Source organism: Hoplias malabaricus, chromosome 4 (genome assembly GCF_029633855.1).
Source record: "Hoplias malabaricus isolate fHopMal1 chromosome 4, fHopMal1.hap1, whole genome shotgun sequence".
Lineage (NCBI taxonomy): Eukaryota > Metazoa > Chordata > Actinopteri > Characiformes > Erythrinidae > Hoplias > Hoplias malabaricus.
Window position 1 is genome coordinate 71,764,266 of NC_089803.1, and position 26,932 is coordinate 71,791,197.

General features: G+C 47.0%; 1 protein-coding gene across 2 annotated transcripts in view; it reads left to right on the forward strand.

Moving 5' to 3' along the window:
- grm8a (glutamate receptor, metabotropic 8a) overlaps positions 1–26,932 on the forward strand; it is a 229,180-nt gene that overhangs the window by 76,896 nt on the left and 125,352 nt on the right. For both annotated transcript variants that reach the window (XM_066668098.1, XM_066668097.1), the window contains exon 3: positions 6,113–6,329. In XM_066668098.1, coding sequence (XP_066524195.1) covers positions 6,113–6,329 — 217 coding nt within the window. The remainder of the gene's footprint in view (positions 1–6,112; positions 6,330–26,932) is intronic.

Below are 26,932 nucleotides of genomic sequence, written 5' to 3' on the forward strand. Positions count from 1 at the left end.
GAGGAGCAGAAGCTCTGGTTTTAAGCCGTTTTCACTCTGTTCTCTTTCTTCTCCGTTTTACTCAGTGCTCTTATTTCTCTGCGCTCTTTGTGTCTGTTTTGCTGCATTTCACCTCGTCTTCAAACGCGGGGCCATCTGTGATTGGACAGACTCAGACGAGGGGGCGTGGAAATTGTAAAGCCCAGTACCAGTGTCCTGTTCTTCCACATCCGTCCCATACTGCAGCAGGGGTTGGCTCTGTATCTTCTTGATTAAGTATTCAGGGTGTCCCTGGAGCAGATGACATCTTGATGGCAGTGTTTGTTGTCGTATGTGTGTTTCAACGTTAACGTCGCCACCGCAGAAGTTTAAGTGACCTTTGACCTAACCCTGGACTTTGACTGACCACAACACACATCTGCATTTGTGACCGTTCATTCCATGAGCCCAGAGCAGTGGACGGTGCTTATGGACAAGATTTGAAAAAATTACTTTGTTTTGGTTCAGTAAAGATTTACCTGGAGATCTTATGGTTATATCCACTGTGGATGGATGATGTTTTACTGGCCAAAGTGCACTAGTGTGTGTGTGTGTGTGTGTGTACGTTGTACAGTGACCAGTAATTGCACATTTACTCATTTGCTGCAGGCCACTGCCTCCTCCATCCTCGCTATGTTTGTTGTTGTCAGGAACTCTTGACTCTCTGCTGCACCCTCTAGTGGAGGTATTGGTTAACACATCGGACGTAAAGAAAAGCTCATGTTGTTTGAGAGGGCAGACATGAGCTGATAGGGGTGGGATGCTGCTGAGTGTGTGCTTCATCAGACGCGGCTTGAACCTGTGGCAGTGGTTAAATCTCACCCCCATCAGGTGGCGGCTGGTTGGGGGGGGGGGGGGGGGGTGGGGCAGGTCTCTGTTCTCTCTTTGCACCAAATGGTCAGCTTCTCTGCTGACGTTGATTGCAATGAAGTTTGACATCTTGTTTTCTCGCTGTCTGAATGAACGTCACCCTCGATTTGGAGCCAGAGCCCTGAGGTGGGAGCAGGGGTTTGCTGTGCATCATGGTTAATATCGCACGCAGGCCTGTTTTGCAGATGAGCATGAGCTGACACTGTGGAATAAAGGCGAGAAGGTAATGAAGAGCAAGTGGAGACAAATGGAGCTGGTGTTAGTTTGGAGCAGGGCTGTGTTCACTGTGTCTTAGTGCTTGTGTTGGTGAATATTGCTGTTGTTTCACGTTTGATTGGTCGGGTCTGAAGTTGCCTTTGCTTTGCTGTGGCTCAGTGGTGTCTTGTCTTGTTATTTCACCGTGTGCTGATCTGAGACCTGTGTTCCTAGCGTTCAGTTCTTATTTCTCTCATTTTCTGGGGAATTACATTTATTTCCAAAGACACAAAACCTTTCAGAGTAAAACAGTGAGTCAGAAATGATGTTAGTGTTTAAGTTTGATGACAGTGGATTAGTTTAGTATTAGCACTCAGGGGTGGACTCAATGTGAGACACAAATAACGCCAGGCCCAGACTGAATGCCCAGAGTATGTTACGCTTCAGTACGAGTGACAAACAGAGCAGTGAAGAGACGTTAGGACAATAAACCAACACACAAACACACGCAGGGTTTAAGGAGGCGTTACCTAGACTTCCATTCATTTTGTGGTGACTTAACATGACCTTAAATATAATGACTATTACTCCAACCCTAAGCTTACCCTTAACACATCTTCACCTTAAAATACAGGGTGGGTCATTTACATGGATACACCTTAATTAAATGGGAATGGTTGGAGACATTAACTTCCTGTTTGTGGCACATTAGTATATGGGAGGGGGGAAACTTTTCAAGATGGATGGTGACCATGGTGGCCATTTTGAAGTCGGCCAGCCATTTTGAATTCAAGTTTGGAACCAAGCACACCATTGTTTTTCTTGTGAAATTCCCAATAAGTTTGATGGGTCACATGACCCTCTTCCCATTGAAAAATACAAAAGTGGGATCCAAAATGGCCGACTTCAAAATGGCCATGGTCACCACCCATCTTGAAAAGTCCCCCCCCCCCCATATACTAATGTGCCACAAACAGTAAGTTAATGTCACCAACCATTCCCATTTTATTAAGGTGTATCCATATAAATGACCCACCCTGTAGATTGATTTACAGAATAATCATGTATGAGACATGAGTTCACACACACACACACACACACACACACAGACACAGAGTGCTTTGGATGAATGTTGAGATGGTTCAGGTCCAGTCGGAGCAGTGTGATCTCAGGAATGTAATTTTATTCAACAACAACTAAAGAAAAACCCTAAAAAAGAATTAGTATTAATTAATTATTAAAAGTATAATATTAATTGGCTCCGTTCCCGACTCTGACACTGCCTCCATCTGTAACTGGTCTAAACCCACACTCACACGGACTTTTGGACACAGTATTGTCCCCAAGAACAGAACAAACCCATCACAGTCTTCTGCAGCTTTTTCCTGATGGAGCTCAGAACCAACGCAGCGCCCAATAAACTCTTCACTCTCCACACGGCTTCAGTCTTAGGTTCTTTTCTGTGGAATAATAAGAGAATGTGATTTTTTTTAATACGACACACAGTCACCATCAAATGACCAAAGAGCGGGAGAGTGTGTGACTTTTGAATTAAAGTTATACGTCACACAAAAACACTTTAAAACTAATTTGAACACCTGTACTTTAGATGCAGGGTGCGGCGAAACCCAAGTGTGCTTTGGTTTTTCCTTCTGATTCCTTCATAGCCACTGAATGCATTATTCATGCTCTGCTCATGGTTTATGAAAGTGTGTGAGGCGACCCCGGCCGGAGAGGAGAGCTGGACTAAAGGTCTCTGGTGCTCCTTTTTAAACAGAGGTTTGATTTGCTGGATTTGTTTGTAGCGCAGACATTGCGGCTCAGTCTGAGTCTCTGTGTTTGCTCCATTCGTCCGTAGAGGGCTTCCCTTTCAATATCACAACCCAGTCAACGGAACTGTTTAAATGTATTACATTTCTCAGTGTCAGATTGTGCCTGATGTCAGCACTCATAGATCTAATCCAGACGGGCGACGGACTGAGGGTGGGTTCCAACTACACCCTCCGCGACTTTGAGCCCAACTGAAGACCCACTGTTGTTGATTGTGAACTAAAAAATAAATAAGTCCGGCCAGTGGCGGAGCTGTGCGGCGCTGATGGGAATTCAGTAAAGAGAACCGGCTCTTTCAGGTCCCAAGTGGCTCCTCGGATATTTAGTTGCCTAAATTAATTTATTACAAATTTTATTTGGCTTTATTTGTATACCCAAAATTCTACAAAAATACAGTATAGAAAACTAAAACAACGACCCATCTCAATTAGACAGAAAGGTCCAAGAATCACTGGGCGCAAGGCACAGGCAGGAACACACCCTGGAGGGGGCGCCAGTCCTTCACAGGGCGACACACACTCACACATTCGCTCACACACTCACACCTACAGACACTTTGAGTCTCAAATCCACCTACCAATGTCTGTTTTTGGAGCGTGGGAGGAAACCGGAGCACCCGGAGGAAACCCACGCAGACACAGAGGGAACACACCACACTCCTCACAGACAGTCACCCGGATGAAAACCCACGCAGACACAGGGAGAACACACCACACTCCTCACAGACAGTCACCCGGAGGAAACCCAGGCAGACACAGAGAGAACACACCACACTCCTCACAGACAGTCACCCGGATGAAAACCCACGCAGACACAGGGAGAACACACCACACTCCTCACAGACAGTCACCCGGAGGAAACCCATGCAGACACAGGGAGAACACACCACAGTCCTCACAGACAGTCACCCGGAGGAAACCCACGCAGACACAGGGAGAACACACCACACTCCTCACAGACAGTCACCCGGAGGAAACACACGCAGACACAGGGAGAACACACCACACTCCTCACAGACAGTCTCCCGGTGGAAACCCATGCAGACACAGAGAGAACACACCACACTCCTCACAGACAGTCACCCGGAGGAAACCCAAGCAGACATAGGGAGAACACACCACACTCACAGCTCTTTCCCTCTTGCTTTGCAGGAGACCCTCTGTCCCGTTTCTGGGCTGGTACCCAGTTTGGACGGAACATGCACAGAACATCATGCTTGTGTACACTCTGCTGATAGCTCTGATATTTTATTCATCTCTTCTTCGAGGATGACTGTAAAAAAAATTACAGCCCTTTTTGGCTGAACGGGGTGTGTGTTCCACATCGTTATTCATTATGTTTTGTTTAAACAGAACACCACATCTACAGATATCTTCAGTTGTAAATAAACACACTTTGCTTCTGCAGTAAAGGACAGTGAGGAAAGATTCAATCAAATCGGGCAGGTCGTGCAAATCAGGGAGCCACATCCCTCCTGTTCGTGTGCTCACTGTGCTGTGTGACTCCCCCGCCCCACCACCCCGGGCTCAGTGTAGACTCAGAGAAACCCCCACACATCTTCACCAATCAGGAGCCGGCTCCCACCGTTAACTAAAGAGCCACAACCGACCCCGAGATCTCTGGATTATAGAAGTCTCTCCGGACGTGAGCCGAGGGGAACAGATCTGTCCACCATTAGAATACTAATGCCCCTCCCCTTAGACACAATCGATCCCTCAGACAGACGCCCCCAACTCCATTATCTGGACGTGTAGGTGGCAGGTGTGTCCACCCCCTGACTCCCGCAGTGTGTGTCAGTCTCCGGGTCTCAGCCCTGTTCTACTGCTGTAATCACCTTCGCCATCTTTGACACGACCAAATTGTCCCTTCACTCTGCTTCCACTCGTCCACGAGGGGCGGGGACCAGAAGACGTCCACGTTATGTGACTGAGGATGATTTTACAGGGAGTGCTATTTCAGCCAGTGCTCCTCTGTTCTCAGGTTTCTCTGGTCTCTTTATTCTGCCGATGGTTCGTAAACAGTCATTGTTTATGTTTTATTTATTTAGGAGATTTACACATTTTTTATTTTTGAATTCTGAATATTTTTAATAACTTTTACTGTTGCTCTTTAAAAGGTTGTAATTGCAGTATTATGCTGTAATCTTTTCATAATTTCAATGACATCATTCATCCTAGTGATTTCTGGAACAATGATGACCACAAAAATATGGCTATTGTGACAGGCCCGCTGAGGAACTTACCCCCTGGGGTCTACAGGCTTTACCCCCTGGGGTCTGAGGGGTGATCTGACGAACGTTAATGAGAGTGATCATTTATAACTCACAGACGATGAAGAACTGAACTGATCTGACGTCCCGAAGAGAAACAGTTCACAGTTTAAGCTCCAAACACGGTCAGAAAAACTCACTGTGGTGGTACCTTTAAAAAGACACGTACTGTACCTTTAATTAGGGACTATAATCGCACTCTATTCCACTATAATTCTAGATTTTAAAACTGTGCTGATTTCATACGTCACACTGCTGTGCCTTTAAAGGGACATTACACTGTTTGTAACTTTAGGAACAATAATGAACCTCTACCATATTGTTCTTTTTTTCTGAGAGTGTAGAGTGGGTCCTCCACATTGCGGTGGCCACATTCACAACAGAGTTCAATACATGACACCTCCAGGCCTCTAGGGGCCAGTATAACACCTGTTTCATGTGAAGAAATGTAAGTGAAGGAAGTAGCTGATTGTCCTTTTAATGCTTTTTTGGGGTCATATGTACCACATGTCTAATCTCTCGCTTTCTCTCTCTCTCTTCTCTTCTCTTCTCTTCTCTTCTCTTCTCTTCTCTTCTCTCTAATGTTCTCTCTCTTGCCCGCTCTGTGTTCTCTCCCTCTCTCTCTCATATGATCTCTCTATCTCTCTCTCTGTCTTTTTTCTGTCTCTTTCATTTCTCTCTGTCTCACTCTCTCGCTCACTGTTTTCTTTTCTATCCATCTTTCTCTCTCTCATGTTGTTTGCCTCCCTCTCTCTCTCTCTGCCTTTTTTCTCTCTTTCATCTCTCTCTCTCTCTCTCTCTGCCTTTTTTCTCTCTTTCATCTATCTCTCTCTCTCTCTCTCTGTTCCTCTCTCTCTCTCTCTCTCTCTCTGTTCCTCTCTCTCTCTCTCTCTTTGTTCCTCTCTCTCTCTCTCTCTCTCTCTCTCTCAGATCCCTCAGATCAGCTATGCCTCCACAGCTCCGGAGCTGAGTGATAACTCCCGTTACGACTTCTTTTCCCGCGTGGTTCCCCCGGACTCATACCAGGCCCAGGCCATGCTGGACATCGTCACGGCCATGGGCTGGAACTACGTCTCCACGCTGGCCTCCGAGGGCAACTACGGCGAGAGCGGGGTGGAGGCTTTCATCCAGATCTCCAGAGAGACGGGTGAGTGACTCTCACAGGCGCTGGTTACATTCTCCTGGGCTTCCTTTTGGTTCCCACTCTGCTGAGTGGCGTCTGAGTGGCACCTCGTCAGAGCAGAGAGTTCGGACCCCTCCCCCCTCACCCGTCCTGCAGGGGATGTGGTTGTGGGGGCACTGGACTGCCCCTGGTGGCGCTGTTTCCTCCGGGTGCTCAGAGTGTGAGATGCAGAGATGCATTCAGTTTGCCTGCTCCTCAAACTCCCTTAAAAACTCAGCACTGGGTCTGAAAGGATGTGGTTTAGTAAAAGCAGCATCAGCGCTGTGGGCTAAATATATCTAGTGAATTTATTAGTGTTTATTCTGATTAATAATAAAGCGTCTGGTTTGAGGAAATGTTTGATTTCTCAGCGCTGTGTGGTGTAGAGTATCAGCCTGAGCTGGTTCTGATCGTGGTGTTAGGAGAAGAACCTGTTTGGGTTTATTAAGCCGGGCCTGGTCAAGCATAAACAAACATGTTGCAGCAAACAGTCGCTGGTGACCAGAACGGTAGATGAATAGCTGCTGTGTCTGTGAACAGTGTTTCTCTGTTAATCAGGGACTGTATTTTCAGGAGATGTTACTCGGTCATTGATTATTCAGTGGTTGCCTCTGCACGTCTCTACACAGCCACCTGCCACCTGCCACTTACTGCAGACTGCGTCTTATTTTTAATCTTATCGTTCTTGGGTGTTTAGAAAGGAGCTACATAAGTGTAAATATTAATAAATAAATATATTCTTGTAATTTACTGAAAAGAAAAACCCATGCAGACACGGGGAGAACACACCACACTCCTCACAGTCACCCGGAGGAAACCCACGCAGACACAGAGAGAACACACCACACTCCTCACAGACAGTCACCCGGAGGAAACCCACGCAGAGACAGGGAGAACACACCACACTCCTCACAGTCACCCGGAGGAAACCCACGCAGACACGGGGAGAACACACCACACTCCTCACAGACAGTCACCTGGAGGAAACCCACACAGACACAGGGAGAACACACCACACTCCTCACAAACAGTCACCCGGAAGAAACCCACACAGACACAGGGAGAACACACCACACTCCTCACAGACAGTCACCCGGAGGAAACCCACACAGACACAGAGAGAACACACCACACTCCTCACAGACAGTCACCCAGAGGAAACCCACACAGACACAGAGAGAACACACCACACTCCTCACAGACAGTCACCCGGAGGAAACCCACGCAGACACAGAGAGAACACACCACACTCCTCACAGACAGTCACCCGGAGTAAACCCAAGCAGACACAGGGAGAATACACCACACTCCTCACAGACAGTCACCCGGAGGAAACCCACACAGACACAGGGAGAACACACCACACTCCTCACAGACAGTCACCCGGAGGAAACCCACACAGACACAGGGAGAACACACCACACTCCTCACAGACAGTCACCCGGAGTAAACCCAAGCAGACACAGGGAGAACACACCACACTCCTCACAGACAGTCACCCAGAGGAAACCCACACAGACACAGGGAGAATACACCACACTCCTCACAGACAGTCACCCGGAGGAAACCCACACAGACACAGGGAGAACACACCACACTCCTCACAGACAGTCACCCGGAGGAAACCCACGCAGACACAGGGAGAACACACCACACTCCTCACAGACAGTCACTCTGAGTAAACCCAAGCAGACACAGGGAGAACACACCACACACCTCACAGACAGTCACCCGGAGGAAACCCACGCAGACACAGAGAGAACACACCACACTCCTCACAGACAGTCACCCGGAGGAAACCCACACAAACACAGAGAGAACACACCACACTCCTCACAGACAGTCACCCGGAGGAAACCCACACAGACACAGGGAGAACACACCACACACCTCACAGACAGTCACCCGGAGGAAACCCACGCAGACACAGAGAGAACACACCACACTCCTCACAGACAGTCACCCGGAGGAAACCCACACAAACACAGAGAGAACACACCACACTCCTCACAGACAGTCACCCGGAGGAAACCCACACAGACACAGGGAGAACACACCACACACCTCACAGACAGTCACCCGGAGGAAACCCACGCAGACACAGGGCGAACACACCACACTCCTCACAGACAGTCACCTGGAGGAAACCCACGCAGACACAGAGAGAACACACCACACTCCTCACAGACAGTCACCCGGAGGAAACCTACGCAGACACAGAGAGAACACACCACACTCCTCACAGACAGTCACCCGGAGGAAACTCACACAGACACAGGGAGAACACACCACACACCTCACAGACAGTCACCCGGAGGAAACCCACGCAGACACAGGGCGAACACACCACACTCCTCACAGACAGTCACCCGGAGGAAACCCACGCAGACACAGAGAGAACACACCACACTCCTCACAGACAGTCACCCGGAGGAAACCCACACAAACACAGAGAGAACACACCACACTCCTCACAGACAGTCACCCGGAGGAAACCCACACAGACACAGGGAGAACACACCACACACCTCACAGACAGTCACCCGGAGGAAACCCACGCAGACACAGGGCGAACACACCACACTCCTCACAGACAGTCACCCGGAGGAAACCCACGCAGACACAGAGAGAACACACCACACTCCTCACAGACCGTCACCCGGAGGAAACCCACGCAGACACAGAGAGAACACACCACACTCCTCACAGACAGTCACCCGGAGGAAACCCACGCAGACACAGAGAGAACACACCACACTCCTCACAGACAGTCACCCGGAGGAAACCTACGCAGACACAGAGAGAACACACCACACTCCTCACAGACAGTCACCCGGAGGAAACCCACGCAGACACAGGGCGAACACACCACACTCCTCACAGACAGTCACCCGGAGGAAACCCACGCAGACACAGAGAGAACACACCACACTCCTCACAGACAGTCACCCGGAGGAAACCTACGCAGACACAGAGAGAACACACCACACTCCTCACAGACAGTCACCCGGAGGAAACCCACGCAGACACAGGGCGAACACACCACACTCCTCACAGACAGTCACCCGGAGGAAACCCACACAGACACAGGGAGAACACACCACACACCTCACAGACAGTCACCCGGAGGAAACCCACGCAGACACAGGGCGAACACACCACACTCCTCACAGACAGTCACCCGGAGGAAACCCACGCAGACACAGAGAGAACACACCACACTCCTCACAGACCGTCACCCGGAGGAAACCCACGCAGACACAGAGAGAACACACCACACTCCTCACAGACAGTCACCCGGAGGAAACCCACGCAGACACAGAGAGAACACACCACACTCCTCACAGACAGTCACCCGGAGGAAACCTACGCAGACACAGAGAGAACACACCACACTCCTCACAGACAGTCACCCGGAGGAAACCCACGCAGACACAGGGCGAACACACCACACTCCTCACAGACAGTCACCCGGAGGAAACCCACGCAGACACAGAGAGAACACACCACACTCCTCACAGACAGTCACCCGGAGGAAACCTACGCAGACACAGAGAGAACACACCACACTCCTCACAGACAGTCACCCGGAGGAAACCCACGCAGACACAGGGCGAACACACCACACTCCTCACAGACAGTCACCCGGAGGAAACCCACGCAGACACAGAGAGAACACACCACACTCCTCACAGACAGTCACCTGGAGCAGTATTCGAACCCACAACCTCCAGGTCCTTGGATACTACACAACAGTTAAAATAAAATGACAAAAGGGCAGGAGAATGTTTGAATTACAGTTATATCTTGCACAAAACCCTTTAAAGCTGATATAATCAGACGCCCCTGTGTGGGGGGAATTGCTGTGTGGAGCTGAAGTAATCAATTAACTGATTGTTGTTCAAGTTAGGAGACAGATGGACACGTGTGCTCTACGAGTTAGAGGAGATGTCTGTGATGGTGACGTCTGTAAATGTCTTGCAGGTAAGACATTAGGTCATTTATCCTCCGACAGTGATCTGTAACCCTGTCCTGTCCTGTGTGTCCTGTGTGAAAGTGCTGAGGGTGGTGGACCCCTAGCTGTTTTGTCTGCTGCTGTTTAGTATTTTGTTTGCCTCGTGTGAATCCTCTGTGGTGTCTTTATGAGAGCGAGTACTCAGCTCTTCTCCTATCAGCTCTGCACATGTTGACATTGTGTGGAGAGGATGAAATAGTGGGGGTGTTGTTGGTGATGATGGTGGGGGTCCGGTCCTGAAAGGGAGCCTCCCGTTGGGCACTAAACAGCATCAGAAACAAGATCTCAAGGGAGTGGAACTACTGCCCACCTGTGTTTTTACAGAGCGCAGTCACAGCCTGGTCCCTGCGCTGAATACTTAACCACAGCCTGAGCGTGGATGATGGGGGAGGTCTTCCTCCACAAACAGCAGATCGTCACTGTGCAGCTCTGCAGGACCGGAGAACGAGAGCAGAGACGGACAGGACACAACACGCTTTCTCTGAGCTACTGTGGATGGACACGGCCGTCTTAAGAGACTTAGATTTAACATTAGCAGCTCTCTAATGGCTTTTAACATTTAACCCAAACACTAGGAGTTTCTGAGCAAAGGTAAACGCTCAGCTCAGCTCCTTCTTCAACAGCGCTAAAGTGTAAACACGTCAGTTCCTGTTAATCATACAGGAGTCAGAAAGAAGGGGACAGTAAATAATAATAATAATTATAAGAAGAAGAAGAAGAATAGTAAATGTTTATATTTATAACAGGATATTTTACATTCATAAAAATGTCAAAGGAGACTAGTCTTTTCTGTATCTACCTGAAGCTGATGTCATTTTAATCAGATGTTTGCTTCTTCAAAAGTCTAGTTCCACCTTAAATGGGTCTGTTTATGAGAGTAATATTGGTGTTATTTGCCAGCTTCTTATTCAAATGTTCCGTTCCACCTTAAATAGGCGACTATTTCCTCTCGTTTACTCTGTTTCTGATCACAGAGATTTTTAGAAGGAAGCCTAGGCTTTTTAGTGCCGTGTAAACAAACATTAACTCTGTTTACTTGATCTTTTCCATAGCTGCTGCACACTGTGTTTGTGTCTGCTATTGTGTGTCATACCTGGCAACCCGGGGTGTGGAAACCGTACTATGATTGGGTAGTGGGTGAGGTCAGGAGTGGGAGTTCTGCTCTGGAATAAAGAAGAATATACTGGCTGCAGCATTGTGCTCAGAGACACCAGGGCTTCAGCTTTTTATGTCTGATGACACACTCTGGTCATTTTATGATTTATTCTTTCATTGTCTGTAACCGCTTTTCCAGCTTATTCAAGTTCGCGCTGAGTTCGGAGCCTACCTGGAATCACTAGGTGCAATGTGGGAACACACCCTGGAGGGGGCGCAAGTCAGTCACAGAGCTGACTCTGTGCTGTCTTTGAGTACAGTAAATATATATATTACAGATTCCTCCATTAAAAATACGTCAAGCGATGATGATGACGATGATTGGATTTGTTTTGTGGCTCAGAATCCTACTCCTCCAGATGTGTCCAGCTGTTCAAAGACCTCTTTAAATTTTGCAAGGGTGACATGTCTCAATGGAGTGGACATGTGGACAGGAGACAAAAGACTGACCCTTGAGGCATATCTTCACTCATGGAAACGGGGGATAAACATGAGAGAAAGAGAGTGTGTTGTGTGTGGGGTGTGTTTGAAAAGCTACATTTGTCTTTGTCTCCGTCTGTCCTCCACAGATTGCAGGAGGACCTCCCTTTGTTCCCTCTGCTGCGTGTGGTGTCCCAGCGTGGCAGACGGCACACGCGAGTTGGATTAAAGCTGAGAGACAAAGGACTTAACAAGCTTCCAATTAGCCGCTAAAGTAGTGTCACACAACAGACGCAGGAAGAGTCAATGAGCTCACAACAATGAGGCCCTTATCCTGGTCTCCACTAATGAACGACTCCGTCATTGTCCCCTGCTCCATTAATTTATCAGAGGACAAAGAGGGACAACTGTTGTTGTCATACACACTGACCTCAGGTAAAGTAACGACTTTGTCTCTCGTCAGTGAAGACTGGGCTCGTAAAGGACTCTTATTGTGAAAAACCATATTCTGTGTTTCCATACTAAAGGTATTTTGATGGTGTGTGTGATTGCGTAGTGTGGTGCGATGGTGTGTGGGGTTGTTTAGTTTTGTGCGGTGGTGTGTGGGGTTGTGTGGTGTGGTGTGTGGTGCAGTGTAGTTTGGTGTGGTGTGTGGTGCAGTGTAGTTTGGTGTGGTGGTGTGTGGTGCAGTGTAGTTTGGTGCGGTGGTGTGTGGTGCAGTGTAGTTTGGTGTGGTGTGTGCTGCAGTGTAGTTTGGTGTGGTGGTGTGTGGTGCAATGTAGTTTGGTGCGGTGGTGTGTGGGGTTGTGTAGTTTGGTGCGGTGGTGTGTGGTGCAGTGTAGTTTGGTGCAGTGGTGTGTGTGGTTGTGTAGTTTGGTGCTGTGGTGTGTGGGGTTGTGTAGTTTGGTGCGGTGGTGTGTGGGGTTGTGTGGTTTGGTGCGGTGGTGTGTGGTCCAGTGTAGTTTGGTGCAGTGGTGTGTGTGGTTGTGTAGTTTGGTGCGGTGGTGTGTGGGGTTGTGTAGTTTGGTGCAGTGGTGTGTGTGGTTGTGTAGTTTGGTGCGGTGGTGTGTGGTGCAGTGTAGTTTGGTGCAGGGGTGTGTGTGGTTGTGTAGTTTGGTGCGGTCGTGCATGGGGTTGTGTAGTTTGGTGCAGTGGTGTGTGGGGTTGTGTAGTTTGGTGCAGTGGTGTGTGTGGTTGTGTAGTTTGGTGCAGTGGTGTGTGGGGTTGTGTAGTTTGGTGCAGTGGTTTGTGTGGTTGTGTAGTTTGATGCAGTGGTGTGTGGGGTTGTGTAGTTTGGTGCGGTGGTGTGTGATGCAGTGTAGTTTTGTGCGGTGGTGTGTGGGGTTGTGTAGTTTTTAGTGTAGTGTTGGAATTCTGGGATCACTTCTGTATTTTCCAGTTCGGAATAACGTGTGCCTGTGGGCTGTGTGAGGGCAGGTGAGCTCGACAGTTCGGATTGAACACTCTCTGATCTGTGTAGTGTGTGTGGGTGAGGATGGTGCAATAGTGGTGTGTGTGTGTGGCAATAATGTAGTTCTAACCCTGACAAACTCTCTATTCTCTTCATTCTTCTCTTCTCTTCTCCATTTTTTTTTATAATTCAAGTCATATATAGCTTTTAACTAAAGCCTGTTCACACTCCTTCTGTCCACTGTCCTGTGTCTCTGCAGTCCCCCTCCAGTCCTGTCCCGTCCTCTTTGTCTGTGACCCTGTTTGGACGAACTGACTTGTACTGAACATGGCTCTGAATCAATTATACATCTCTGAAAGTGACCACTGCAGGCCACAGCTGAGACAGCCAGCTCGGCCGAGTGGTCCCATGGGGCTCGGGTTAAAAGACCCCAGCCCGGGCCCGGGACGCTCAGATCATTAATTGAAGCTTGTTGTTATGTTGCAGCTGGGGGCTGGCGCCGCGGGCATCTGCATCTCCACTGATCACAGCAACTATGGCTTCTTCTGCTACTGTAAGCCACCATGGATTAAGAGGGGTATTTGCATAATGTCATAGTGGGACTTTAGCTGGTGGCACAGAACCGCCGCAGGAACAGCCGCCTGGAGCCGGAGCGTACCCTGGCTGCGGAGTGGAGCGTGCGGTGGGAGAAGTGTGTTCGTAATCAGGTTAGAGGAATTCAGCTCTGTAATCAGGTTAACTCCCACACCGATTTTCTTTCTCAAATTTAATCTCATTGGGCTGATTGCAGAGTTTCTGGCTACGTTCACATTACCAGGCTGAAGTGACTCAAATCTCATACTTTTTTCCCTTAATGGGGGGCAGAGCTGATCTTTTCAGAGCTGTGTGAAAATGTCAAACCAGATCTGCGTTTCGTATGTGCTCCTAGATCGGATACGTATCTGATTTGTAGGAATGCAACATGAGTGTGAACTCTCAAATCAGATTTCACCCCCCACAGAGCAGGTGTGACACTGACGTGGTGGTGGTGTGTTAGTGTGTGTTGTGCTGGTGTAGAGTGGATCAGACACAGCAGTGCTGCTGGAGTTTTTAAACCCCTCAGTGTCTGGACTGAGAACAGTCCACCGACCAAAAACATCCAGCCGACAGCGTCCTGTGTCACTGATGAAGGACTAGAGGACGAGCGACACACACTGTGCAGCGACAGATGAGCTACTGTCTCTGACTCTACATCTACAAGGTGGACCAACGAGGGAGGAGTGTCTCACAGAGTTGACAGAGAGTGGACACAGGGTTTAAAAACTCCAGCAGCACTGCTGTGTCTGATCCACTCTACACCAGCACAACACACACTTACACACCACCACCACGTCAGTGTCACTGCAGCGCTGAGAATGATCCACCACCACATCACACCTGCTCTGTGGGGGTCCTGAGCGCTGAGGAACAGGGGGAAAGGGGGGTAACAAAGTATACAGGGCAACAAATTGACTAAAGTCTGTAACTGTAGAACAAAACAGTGCTCCTGTGTGGTCAGTGGAGCTGGGAGAATGGACAGTGAGTTGGAAAACAAGCAGATGGTCATAATGATAAGGTTGACCGGCGTTTGTCCAGGGCTGTTGGCTCAAGCACAGGCAGAGCAGCAAAATAAAAAACAATGGAGGACAACAAGGCCCCAGCTTTGTCCCAAATAGCACCATAATCCCTACATAGTGCACTAAACATATTATAAAACTAAAACTACTGCACATAGACAGGGCACTAGTCCAGCTGGGAAATGTGACGCTTATACAAGAATAAAAATGATATTATAATTTGACACAACGCACTTCTTGAGTGCAGAAAGTGTTATATTATAACTTACACTGTGCACTACATAGGGTGGAGGGAAAGATTTGAAATTCAGCCAATCTTTTGGTGAAGCTGTAAAATGTGACAGGCTTCTTTCTCCTTCTTTTCCTAATCAGTTCCTCCAGAGCAAAATGTGATGCATTAGCTACTCGCAACTGGGCCAAGCACAAAACAGCAAAGCTTTAATTTTTTAATGATATTAATAAATAATTTTAGTAGAATCTTCCAGATAAAGGCACTTCCCATGACTGAAAAGTATGAAGAAAAGCAAATGTTATTTTACCACAAGGCAAGAACTGTGTGAGTAAGAAGCGACTGTATCTTTTAAGGTGGAGCGGTGTGTGTGAGTAAGAAGCGACTGTATCTTTTAAGGTAGAGCGGTGTGTGTGAGTAAGAAGCGACTGTATCTTTTAAGGTGGAGCGGTGTGTGTGAGTAAGAAGCGACTGTATCTTGTTGGTGTCTGAAGTGTAAATTGTCTGTAAGTGTTTATTCACTGTTTGAATTCCCACAGAAACTCATGTGTAACTCGAGCTGTTTAGTTTTGTAGCACTTTCACTCTGTGTTTACTTTCATGCAGTTAGCGCTCTCCTGAATTTAGAGTCAGTTCCACCTTAAGTAATGTAACTGTAACAGCAAAAATAAGTCAGTGTTACCCCCCTATGGAGCAGGAATAGAGCAACATCCTCATCTCGGTTCATGCTCTTCAACATTCAGAGTCTACCATCCAAATGCTTCCAGATGCTGTTTCTCGGATGTGGTTCAGCCGTCGTGAGACAGTGGACATTTTGGACCCAAACCTTATTTGCTTCCTTATTTACCAAGCTAGTGCTGTGTACAAACACCAGACCTTTTCCAGCACACACGCAGAGTGGAGAGCAGCAAATAGTGAGGAAAATTCTCTGAACTCCATAAAAAGAGCAAAAAAAAAACCCCATTTCGCTGGAATGCTATCACCCCAAACACAGTGAGAAGTATCACCCCGGAGAGAGTGAGATGTACCGCCCAAGAGACAGCTGTTGTGAGAGTATAGCAGCCTTCCGTCTGCTCCATCTCAACCACGGCAGAGCCTCCAACTCTGAGGAAACAGGTGGTGATTCATGACGTCTGTCGTCTCTGTCTTTATCAGCTCCCGCAGCGCTGCGTTCAGACGGCGTTTATGATTTGAAAAGACGCTGGTTTGTGGTCTTTGAGTGATGGCAGCTTATCACCATGCAGCACCAGGGATATCCTTAACTGTCAGAGCGCTCCCCTGGGTGGGTTTAGCTGCGGAGATCCTTGTCCTTGATTATGCGCCGGCGAGATCAAGGGTACACTCTGCCGTTATTCATCATCATCGTCTCACAAAAGTGAGAGGAAGCGCTACACTGAATATCACCAAGCACAACATTTGTTACAGATTAACAGAGTTTCCCTCTTTCTGAAGCAGATGTTCCTCACTGTGAACTAGACATCAAACCTTTACCGTTCTCATGGTAAACCACAGTGAATTTCTTGACCGTTAGGATGATTGTTTTAGTGTAAATTACTGCTATTGCGGCATAGTTTGCGCTTGGAAAGTTACAGCATCAACCAAAGTTAGGAGCAGTCTCCAGTGCACGTAGTGGGTTTGTTTTGTGTCGGGGGGGAAAAAGGAGCAGTGGCAGAGCCAGGGTGTGGTGCCCAGTCTCACCTCCCCATTCTGAGGTGAGTGAAGACTGAGGAGTTGCTAATGGGCTGTAACTGATGCTGATTCTCTTGTAAACACGTGTGGCTGTAGAAATGTGGATTTAGTCATTTAGTTTAATTTTTAATGACAAACAAACATCATGCAATAAACAAGTTACAAACTCGCCAACAGTTCCACATTAAATGGCACAATAATCATATTCCAGTGCTTGCTTTCCACCACCTTAAACTGTGAAGAACTTACTTCTGCCTTAAACAGATCTCTGTAACCTACCACCAACGTTAACATTAAGGACCACCTTAAATTGGTTAACATTCTATTGTCTATGCAGCAAATGTTTCCACAATAGCAGTAAAATTAAGGTTTATAAATGTATGATTATTGATCACCTGTGAAACAAAACCCTAATACAATTGTCTTAATTTACGTTTATTTAATGTAACGCTTGCAGTTTTACACAAATAAAAAAACCCAAACAGTAAAGTTTATTGTTCATTTAGGTCCATGTCATTTAGGTGTAAAATGTATTTAAATGAATATTGTGCTGCTAACTTTTTAAAAACCTTAATATGTGCTGACCTTTTAAGCACATATTAAAATACTGTGATAATTTTGCCGACAAAATTCCTGATAGATTTTCAAACATTTTCTAACAGTATTTTGAAAATAAAAATTGAGATTTGATACAATTCACTTGAACACAGGAGCTCATTATAACTGACCTCACTGAACACAGTCTTAACCTGTTTCTGCAGGTCTCCCAGTGTCCAAACAAGTGTTGACAGAAATGGTCATTCTGCCATGGGGTGGGGAGACGATGCAACAATGGCATTTTTCCGTTCTTTTCATTTGTTAATTATTTTCATGTGGTAAAAGGCTGATTCACATTATTTAAATAAGGTGTGATCTACCAATGCCCATGTTGTGCCCTGCATGCCTGGTGTGAACAATGGAAGTGTTTCAGCGTACCTTTCTCGTCCAAATATGGCACCACGGGGTCCTCACTGTGCTGAAACATGACACAGGGGGCTCTTGACCAAGCATTAGATTGTATTTTTTTGTTTAATTATTTTCTTATTATTGGACCAATTCTCAAGCATTTAATTCACTTCGATCAGGATTCCAAGTATTCATCAATGTGCCTCGACCCACATTTTGACTAAACAATTTACATATAATCATGTGGGAAAAGGCTGATTCACATTATTTAAATGAGGAAGCATTGACCAACACCCATGGTGCAGTCGATGCCTTGGGCACACCTGCTTTATACCTTTATTTGTTTCTTTGTTCCTAAGCGACTCTATGGGGTTTGCAGTGTTGTATTAGTACAAGGCTGGTACATTTGTGCGCATTAACACTGTAGGTTTAATTTAAACACGTGCAACTTCAAACAGACATTTATTTAACAGAGTTTTTCCCTAATATCTACGTTTGATTGTGTACTGTACGTTTGTTTGATTTCATTAAACATAGTCATAGCTGTAGATGCAGAGAGACAGAAAACATTAATAACAACTCACATAAATACACTACAGCAGTGGTTCTCAAACTGTGGGACGTGAGGTGAGACGTCGAAAAATGTACTGTTTAATTAAGGAATTTATTCCTAACTGAAAATCTAAAGTGTTCATGTGTAAATTACATAATGTTTCACAGTTTTCATAATTATTCCTCAATAAAATTCAATTGTGTTGTAGACAGAGGGACTACATCCAGAGGCAAAAGCAGAGAGAAACTAAGAGAGAATTCTGTACGTGTGAAGACAATATAAAACATGGCCGTTCTTCATCATTACAGCCCTAAAACAAGGTTTAACACAGTGCCGCTCGACCTTCACCTACTGCTACAAGCGCCGAGAGCCGCATTGACCTGCTTCCGGCGCCAGGTTTTCACCTGGAGCCTGTTAAAGCACACAACTGATTTTACATTGACCTCTTCTTGTTTTTATTTCGTTCAAAGCGCTTATTGCCCATACATTTTATATGTTCTCATAAATGTATAATTGTATCTAATATGTTCGGTTTAGGCAATTTCAAATAAATAAAAAGCAACCAAATCATGCAAAAGTTCAAGCAGGGTTTTGCCTTATGCCCCTGGAACAGAGGAAGAACCAGGGGCCACGTTTCTGTGGTAAAAATCATACATGGTACTCTGGGGTTTTAGTTTGATACTTGGTCTAAATAGTTTGAGAACCACTGCACTACAGCATCAGCCAGTAAACCTGGGCCGGGCCCACCTGAGTAGAACATTGGGTAGCTGGGCTGAAGATGGGGGGTTGGTACATGGGTAAATAGTGGGACCCAGGTGGACTGCCTGTGTTTGCAAAATGTTGGCAGCCCAGTAAGTGTGTGTTAGTGGTGTATTGTGTACAGCTTAGAGATGGGCCCTGTGTTTATCCCGTCCTGGTCCCATCAGCATTGCTGTCCCTGGAGGGGCATTTATATGAGGGGCCAGCATTTGGTTCCCAGCTGGGCTGCCCTTATGGACCCCACATGGGTGAGCTGGCTGGGAACAAATGCGTTTAAAAATCATCACTGTTCAGCCACAAGCACGAGGCTGAGCTCAGAGAATCTGCTCCATCTGCAGGGTCTGTCTGAGAAGATCTGAGTCCAGTCTGAGTTACAGAACTGAGGCAGAAACAACTGGGAACTGAGGCTGAAACTGGCCTTATATTAAGTTTACAACGAAGCTTTAAAGTATTTTCTGTAATGTGTTATTGAAAAACAAGAATCAACAAAAAAGAACCTAAAAATGAAGCCGTGTAAAAAGTGAAGAGGGCACTGCGTTGGTTCTGAGCTCCATCAGGAAAAAGCTGCAGAAGACTGTGATGGGTTTGTTCTGTTCTTGGGGACAATACTGTGTCCAAAGGTCCGTGTGAGTGTGGGTTTAGACCATTTACAGATGGAGGCAGAGTTGGAAATCCAGAACGGTCCGTGTACATTTTATTAATTGTTTTTTATTTACTAATATTAGTAGTTATATAGTAATGATATGATATTTGATGGGTGTGTTCTCCCTGTGTCTGCGTGGGTTTCCTCCGGGTGACTGTCTGTGAGGAGTGTGGTGTGTTCTCCCTGTGTCTGTGTGGGTTTCCTCCGGGTGACTGTCTGTGAGGAGTGTGGTGTGTTCTCCCTGTGTCTGTGTGGGTTTCCTCCGGGTGACTGTCTGTGAGGAGTGTGGTGTGTTCTCCCTGTGTCTGCGTGGGTTTCCTCCCGGTGCTCCGGTTTCCTCCCACGCTTTAAAAACACACGTTGGTAGGTGGATTGGAGATTCAAAAGTGTCTGTAGGTGTGAGTGAATGTGTGTGTGTGTGTGTGTCGCCCTGTGAAGGATTGGCGCCCCCTCCAGGGTGTATTCCCACCTTGCGTCCATTGATTCTGGGTAAGCTCTGGACCCACCGTGAACCTGAACTGGATAAGGGTTACAGATAATGAATGAATGAATGAATGTTTTAATTCTTGATGTCTATAAAACTACTTTGTCACACAGCAGGTTGTTAAAAGCGCTGTACAAATAAACCTGTCACTGGTCAGAAATCTCCACGTACCAGACGGGAGCACAGTAATTGGTCAGCACTCCCCAAATCCAGCTGCATTTATTTTGGAAATGGGCTGTGTGCATTTATATATATATATATGTGTGTGTGTGTGTGTGTGTGTGTATATACGCCTGCACTACTTGAAAGCACTTTACTGGCCACAATCTTACGCCTCACCAACTTTACTTTTCCCTGCGCCTCACAGAAGAGCATCTTTTAAGAGAGGTCAGCCGTGTCGCACTCAGGTAAACAGCTAAATCAATGCGGCGGGTTGGTGAGGAGAACGCTGCGGAGAGACAACAGCAGAGAGAGACGCATTTCAACGCATTTCTATGGGTTCTGTAACCTCCAGCGTCTTCTGGATATTTCAGCCAGACTTCACCGAGGACAGATCAGCACAGAATGACTCCAAGTGAGTAAAGACAGCTGGAGACAAGCAGCAGGACACGGTAAATGACTCCATCAGTCTGCGGCGATTAAAACGTCCTGTCGACAAGACAGTGTCCATTCTGCGTCCTCATTGATGGGTCCACATTGAGCACAGACATTGATCCCCGAGCAGCGGAGCTCACTCTGGCTTTAACAAGCTCTGGGCTGTCAGTGTGGAGAGAGACAAATGTGCTGTGAGAGGTTGCAGGTTGCTGGCCAGGAGAACCGAGCGCACGACGGGTTCTGAGGCAGCGATTCAGGCCCGGGTCGGCCGGGTGATGGATGGGAGCCTGGACGAGCTCTGATTAGCCAAGTTTGAAGGCCAGAGAATTACAGCACTGTTGGCGTGGCCTTTACATTGTGCTCAGGTGACAGAGCTTTAGTCCAGACGATGACATACAGCCCATAGCTCTGCATACTTACTGTTAGCCCCCTTTCCTCCTGTTCTGACGTGGTGGTGGTGGTGTGTTAGTGTGTGTTGTGCTGGTGTAGAGTGGATCAGACACAGCAGTGCTGCTGGAGTTTTTAAACCCTGTGTCCACTCTCTGTCCACTCTGTGAGACACTCCTCCCTCGTTGGTCCACCTTGTAGATGTAGAGTCAGAGACAGTAGCTCATCTGTCGCTGCACAGTGTGTGTCGCTCGTCCTCTAGTCCTTCATCAGTGACACAGGACGCTGTCGGCTGGATGTTTTTGGTCGGTGGACTGTTCTCAGTCCAGACACTGAGGGGTTTAAAAACTCCAGCAGCACTGCTGTGTCTGATCCACTCTACACCAGCACAACTAAGTTAATATTACGATAAGTTATTTAAAGAAACTAAGTAAGATGTGTTGTTTTTTTTAGCTCTTTTATAGCACTGTATTAAAATCAGTGAGAAAGAGGTAGAAGGCAGTTTGGTGGTTTCCTACCCTACCCCAGAAGTTACATAGTGCAGTTTCTGTGGTCCTGAGCCCAGTGTAGCAATAACAGAGGTTCTATTGTCTCTGTCACAGCTCAGTGGAGCATCACAATGATTTTGCAGCTGTAGTTTTAAGGTAAAATATCACAGTGTTCCTTTAAATACGAGAGTAATGCTTAAATATTAAAGATTCATAATCTCATACAAACCTCCGTGACCAACCATAAGGATGGAGACAGTAAGGACATGCCCCCTGACCTCCTCCATCATGTAGACGCTTCTATAACAAAGAGAACTGGTGTAAACGAAGAGATGAAGCGCTGGGTGGAGGCTGCGCTGTGTGTTGAAGAATATAATGTTTACTGTTCTCACAGAAAGTCCGGACCCATTTTTTTTTTTAACTCTTTTAACTCTGAATAGTGCTCCCCTCCCGTGGGAGCCACTCATCCCCTCGGGTGAAGGTCCAGTCGGCTCAGTTCTGAGGAAGACATCTGGTCTGTTTTTACAGTAAAAAAACAGAGAAACAAACCTGTGGAGAGAGATGTCTGTGTTGTTGGTCAATAACCGTGTTAACTTTCTGACCGAGGACAGATTCTCCTCTGCCTTGGGTTTAAAGGAGGTGGACCTTAGGGAACGGACTCTGCTGGATCTGGGCTGCAGAACGGAGCCTGGACGTAGCCTCCTGAGACTGCGCTGGGTAAACAGAGGTGTGTCACTTTGACCGCGGCCGGTCAGAGGTCGCTCGTTCACTGCTGGGGTTCGAGAGCTGCGGCAAACACCTGTTCAACCCAGTTAACTCCGTCATGCCCTCACCCCCCTCCCACTAATTTAATATAACATGGATTCATGTTCAATCCTGTCATGTCGACTGGATTACCATAACTCCTGATTGGCTGGCGTTAGCTCCTCCTCTGTCCGTAAGCTTCAGGTGGTACAAAGCTCTGCCGCTCGCCTTCTTCCCTACACTAGTGTTCACGAGCACATTACACCTGCCCTTCAGCATCTTCACTGGCTTCCTGTTAAATATCAGATACTTTCACTGACTTATAAACAATCTTACACCTTCCTACCTGTCTGACCTCTTCCTTCCTATGTACCTCCTCGCTCTCTCGGGTCTTCAACTGCTGGGCTTCTTACTGCTCCGTCTAAACGCTGTGGTCTTGATGATTGGCTTTCTCCCGGCTTCAGGAATTCCCTCCCAACTCTGGTCACACAATCTCCCTCTCTTCCCATATTTAAATCTAATCTTAAGACTCACTTCTTTCCTCTGGCTTATAGTATCCCTTCTGTTTAACTCAGTCTAATGCTCACTGCTCATTTTCTGCTGAAACTCTAACACTGACCCTGCATTGTCTTTTGTCGATATTGTGCTGAGTGTCTCTACTATCTGTCTATGTACTTTCGATTGTAAGCATCATTGGGTTTTAGAAAAGCGCTATATAAGAATAAAGTATTGTTATTATTATTATTATCAGCCCCCAGCTCTTCTTTTTCACTCTGCCCCATTTATTATTCAGACACAGAACCTGGATTTACACTTGTTTAAGATAGGGCTTTGTTCTCTGTCTGTCTCTCTCTCTTCTCTCTCTTCCCCTTTCTCTCTCCCCACAACAGATTTTCTCTCTATCACAGTTTCCCTTTTCTCTCTCACATCCCTCTCTTTTTCTCTATCAATCTCCGTTCTTTCTGTCAGCCTCTCTTTTCATCTCTCTTTCATCTGGCTCACTTGCTTAAATTCTCTCTCTCTCTCTCTCCCTCCCTCTCTCTCCCCACAACAGCTTTTCTCTCTATCACAGTTTCCCTTTTCTCTCTCACATCCCTCTCTCTCTGACTCTCTCTCATTCTCATTCAGCTTTCTTTGTCTATACACTCTCACGTCTTTCTCTCCCTCTGTCTCTCCTCTCTTTTAATCCCCCCGCTCTCTCTCTCTCTCTCCCCCATGTCTCATCTCTCTCTCCCTCTCTCTCTCTTACTTTCTCTCACCATCTCTCTTTTCCCCTCTCTCCCATGTCTCACCCTCTCTCTCCATCTCTCTCCGTCTCACCCCATGTCTCCTCAGGTATCTGTGGAAATGTACAGTTCAGTGGCTTCTCTTAAAGATCTTGAAAGTTCTACTGCATGTTTCCCGTGGTCTGTTTCTCCTCAGCTGGAGGGATGTAAAACACATAGCTTTGCTGTGGGTGATGTCCGCGTGTCTGTGAGGAAGCAGCTTATTCACTTCCCTGCGATTATTCCTGGATCGGCTCGTTTAAGGGATGCTGTTGTCCAATCACTGAGTCAGTGTGCAATTCCTCGTTGGGAAACGACTGTTCTGGGACCGTAATTCAGCACTCCCCCGCTCCCTTAAGGGCCTGTCTGATTGCATCGCTGTGCCGTAGTTCCTGCGATCACATCTGCTGTGGCATCCTGTGAATGCTTTTCTCATCTTCGTGAGTGCTGCGAAGCTGGCGAGACCGGGCTGAACGCTGGGTGACAGTGCCTCTCTTGTCGAAGGGCAGGACCTGGTGTTTTTACATTTACCCCTGAGTTCTTTCTGATTTAGTCATGAGCAGTTCTCAGCATTAACTAGGTCTCCCTTTCACAGACCCTGCCTCCAGCCTGGAGACCGAGGTGCTCATTCATGTAGCAGAAGGGAACGACTGGATTAATCCTTTGCATCAAGGCTTTATCCTAGAGTTTGGAACATTGCAGTGAAGATTTCATGGCATTTGATCATTGCAAATGCATTGGATGGAGTTCAAGCACTCCATCACACAGTCACACTGTTCTACAGACTTTAGGGCTTCACAAAAGTACCTTAGACTCATCTGAAAGCCAGTGTCAGCGATGGTTGCACAGTTTATGAGAAGAACTGACGTTGGGGAAGTTGTGGATGGACCATTGGAGAGTTGTGTTCTCTGTTTGTGGTCTGTTTACACTTATAACTGATGCTCCCACTCAGAACTCTGAACGTGAAGGGGCTCCTCTCACCAGGGAAACTCCAACTTGCTGGAAAAGGGCAGCCTTGATTTTAAGAGACACACCACAACCATGTGGAACTTAATCCCAAGAGACCACCATGAACTTGCTTGTTTTCTGTGATGGTGTTTTCTGTGATTCAGGTTCTAAAGTATGTGAGGTGTCTCTTATTTAATGCCAAGGCCACCTTTTGAGGAGCTCCATTTGAGATTGGAGATTTCTGAAGCCAGGGGCTGGAATTGTGGGACTGCAAGCACTCGTCACTCAACTGGTGTTGACAAGTGGCTGAATCATGGCAACAGGCTCTGTACTAACATGTCAGGACCTGAAGGTTGTTAAGGCCTATCTGAGAGCTGGCCAGAGGTCTTTAGAGCTGTGAGTTGGCGTTCTCTGTGGAGCTAAAGGGGAGTGGGGTCTTCCTGGACACAAAGTCCCCTCTCTGCTCAAAGTGGTGCAGTGCTGACCTCTGATGTGTCCATGCCTCAGTCCATTCCTGCTGTTGTCAAAATAACAGAGACATGGCTCTCTTACCTAAAGACTCTGGCTCATGCAGGAGGTTAGACTGACAGCTAATGCTTCATTTAGCCTTGAGTAAAGCAAGAAAGCGCAGCCTGGTTCAACCCCACAGTCAGCAGTTGCATATATGATGCAATGTGAACACAATCTGGACCAGCCATGATGTTTTCCTCTCTTTTAGGAATCTTACTTTGGATACTGAGCCACTCAGTATTAGTGTTTGTGTTTTGAATGTGAGGTGAAGGAGGATATATAGATGTAGGGGCAGAGAGGAGGAAGTGGAGGATGTAGGGGCAGAGAGGAGGAAGTGGAGGATGTAGGGGCAGAGTAGAGGGTGTGGAGGATGTAGGGAAAGAGAGGAAGATGTGGAGGAAGTGGAGCAGATGTGAGGATCCAGAAAGCATTCTCGGCTGTGGTAACTGGTGAGGACAGATTACCTCTCTCTCTCTCTCTCTCTCTCTCTCTCTCTCTCTCTCTCTGTCTCTCTCTGTCCCTGGTGAGTGATAATGGTGAATTGATGGCATGTTATATGAGATGTACACAGCTCTGCTCCAAATGCGTTCAGCTGTTCTGCTTGGAGTATTAACTGGCAAGAACACACGGGAAAACAAAACCCCACAGCAGGGTTGTTTTAAAGCTCTGAGGTTCAGTCCCAGAGTGGTACTGAGGGTCTTTTCACATGTGAACTTATACATTTCACTGTTGAAAGCACCATTCAATATGAAAAACATCACTACATAGAAGTGGACCTTTACCTTCTCGCAGTTAACTAAGGGACATGTGTGTTGTTGCTCTGGAGAAGACGTGACCTTAGAGTATTCCCTGAGATATTCTGTGGGAGTTGCTCTGGGAGTATGGGGTTCTTGGGCCACTGATGTGAGCCATTCCACACTTGCACTCTCTGAGTGTGAGGTGCGTTCATGCCAGGTTTGTTCAGCGTGGGTGTTGAACTCGAGCAGGGTTGTGCCTCGTCTCCACTCCTGTTCGTGAATTTCATGGATAGAGTGGAAATTTGTAGCGGAACGATTCTGTCTGGTGCTTGGTAGGTGGCATTTCTGCCATTTTTTGATTACGGTGTATTTGCAGCATGCATTTTTTCCTAAAGTCAAACAGACTTGCCTTATATCCCAACTCTTTACGAGTCAATGCAGGTATCCCCTCGCTTGACAGAAAGGCCATCTCGTTTCTCCAGTCTGAACTCTCATCTCGCCAGATGTTCCCACCATCTTTTAGAAGTTCCTCTGGGTCCAGGGGGCTGGGTCTATGCTAGGGCAAGCAGATCAGTGGTTCCCCAGTGCCAGGCCATGGTTATCTGCCCAGAAATTATGACATTTTTGGTATATATTCTGGTGTGAAATCTGTAAGACTAAAGGCGTCCTCTGACGCGACGATCCTCTACTAAATTTATTTTGATTTACATCTTCCAGCATTTCTTTAAACTGAGTTGAGTTGTTCCTCAACTTTATGAGACAGCACTGATACTGATCCATGTCAGCACTTGTCACACACTTTTTTTTGTGGCAAATGTTCACGCCCACCTCCTCCCATTCTCCTCCCTGCTTTTCAGTTTATTTTAGGCCTCGAGGGTTTTTGGCCATCACTCCAGAGCACAACATCACCCAGAACTCAAAGCCAAATGCTTGAGAGATCCACACCCACTTCTCCATCCTAAGCCTGCCTTGTTGTGTTGGCACACTGCTTCAGATGTGCTGTGTAACCGTGAAACAT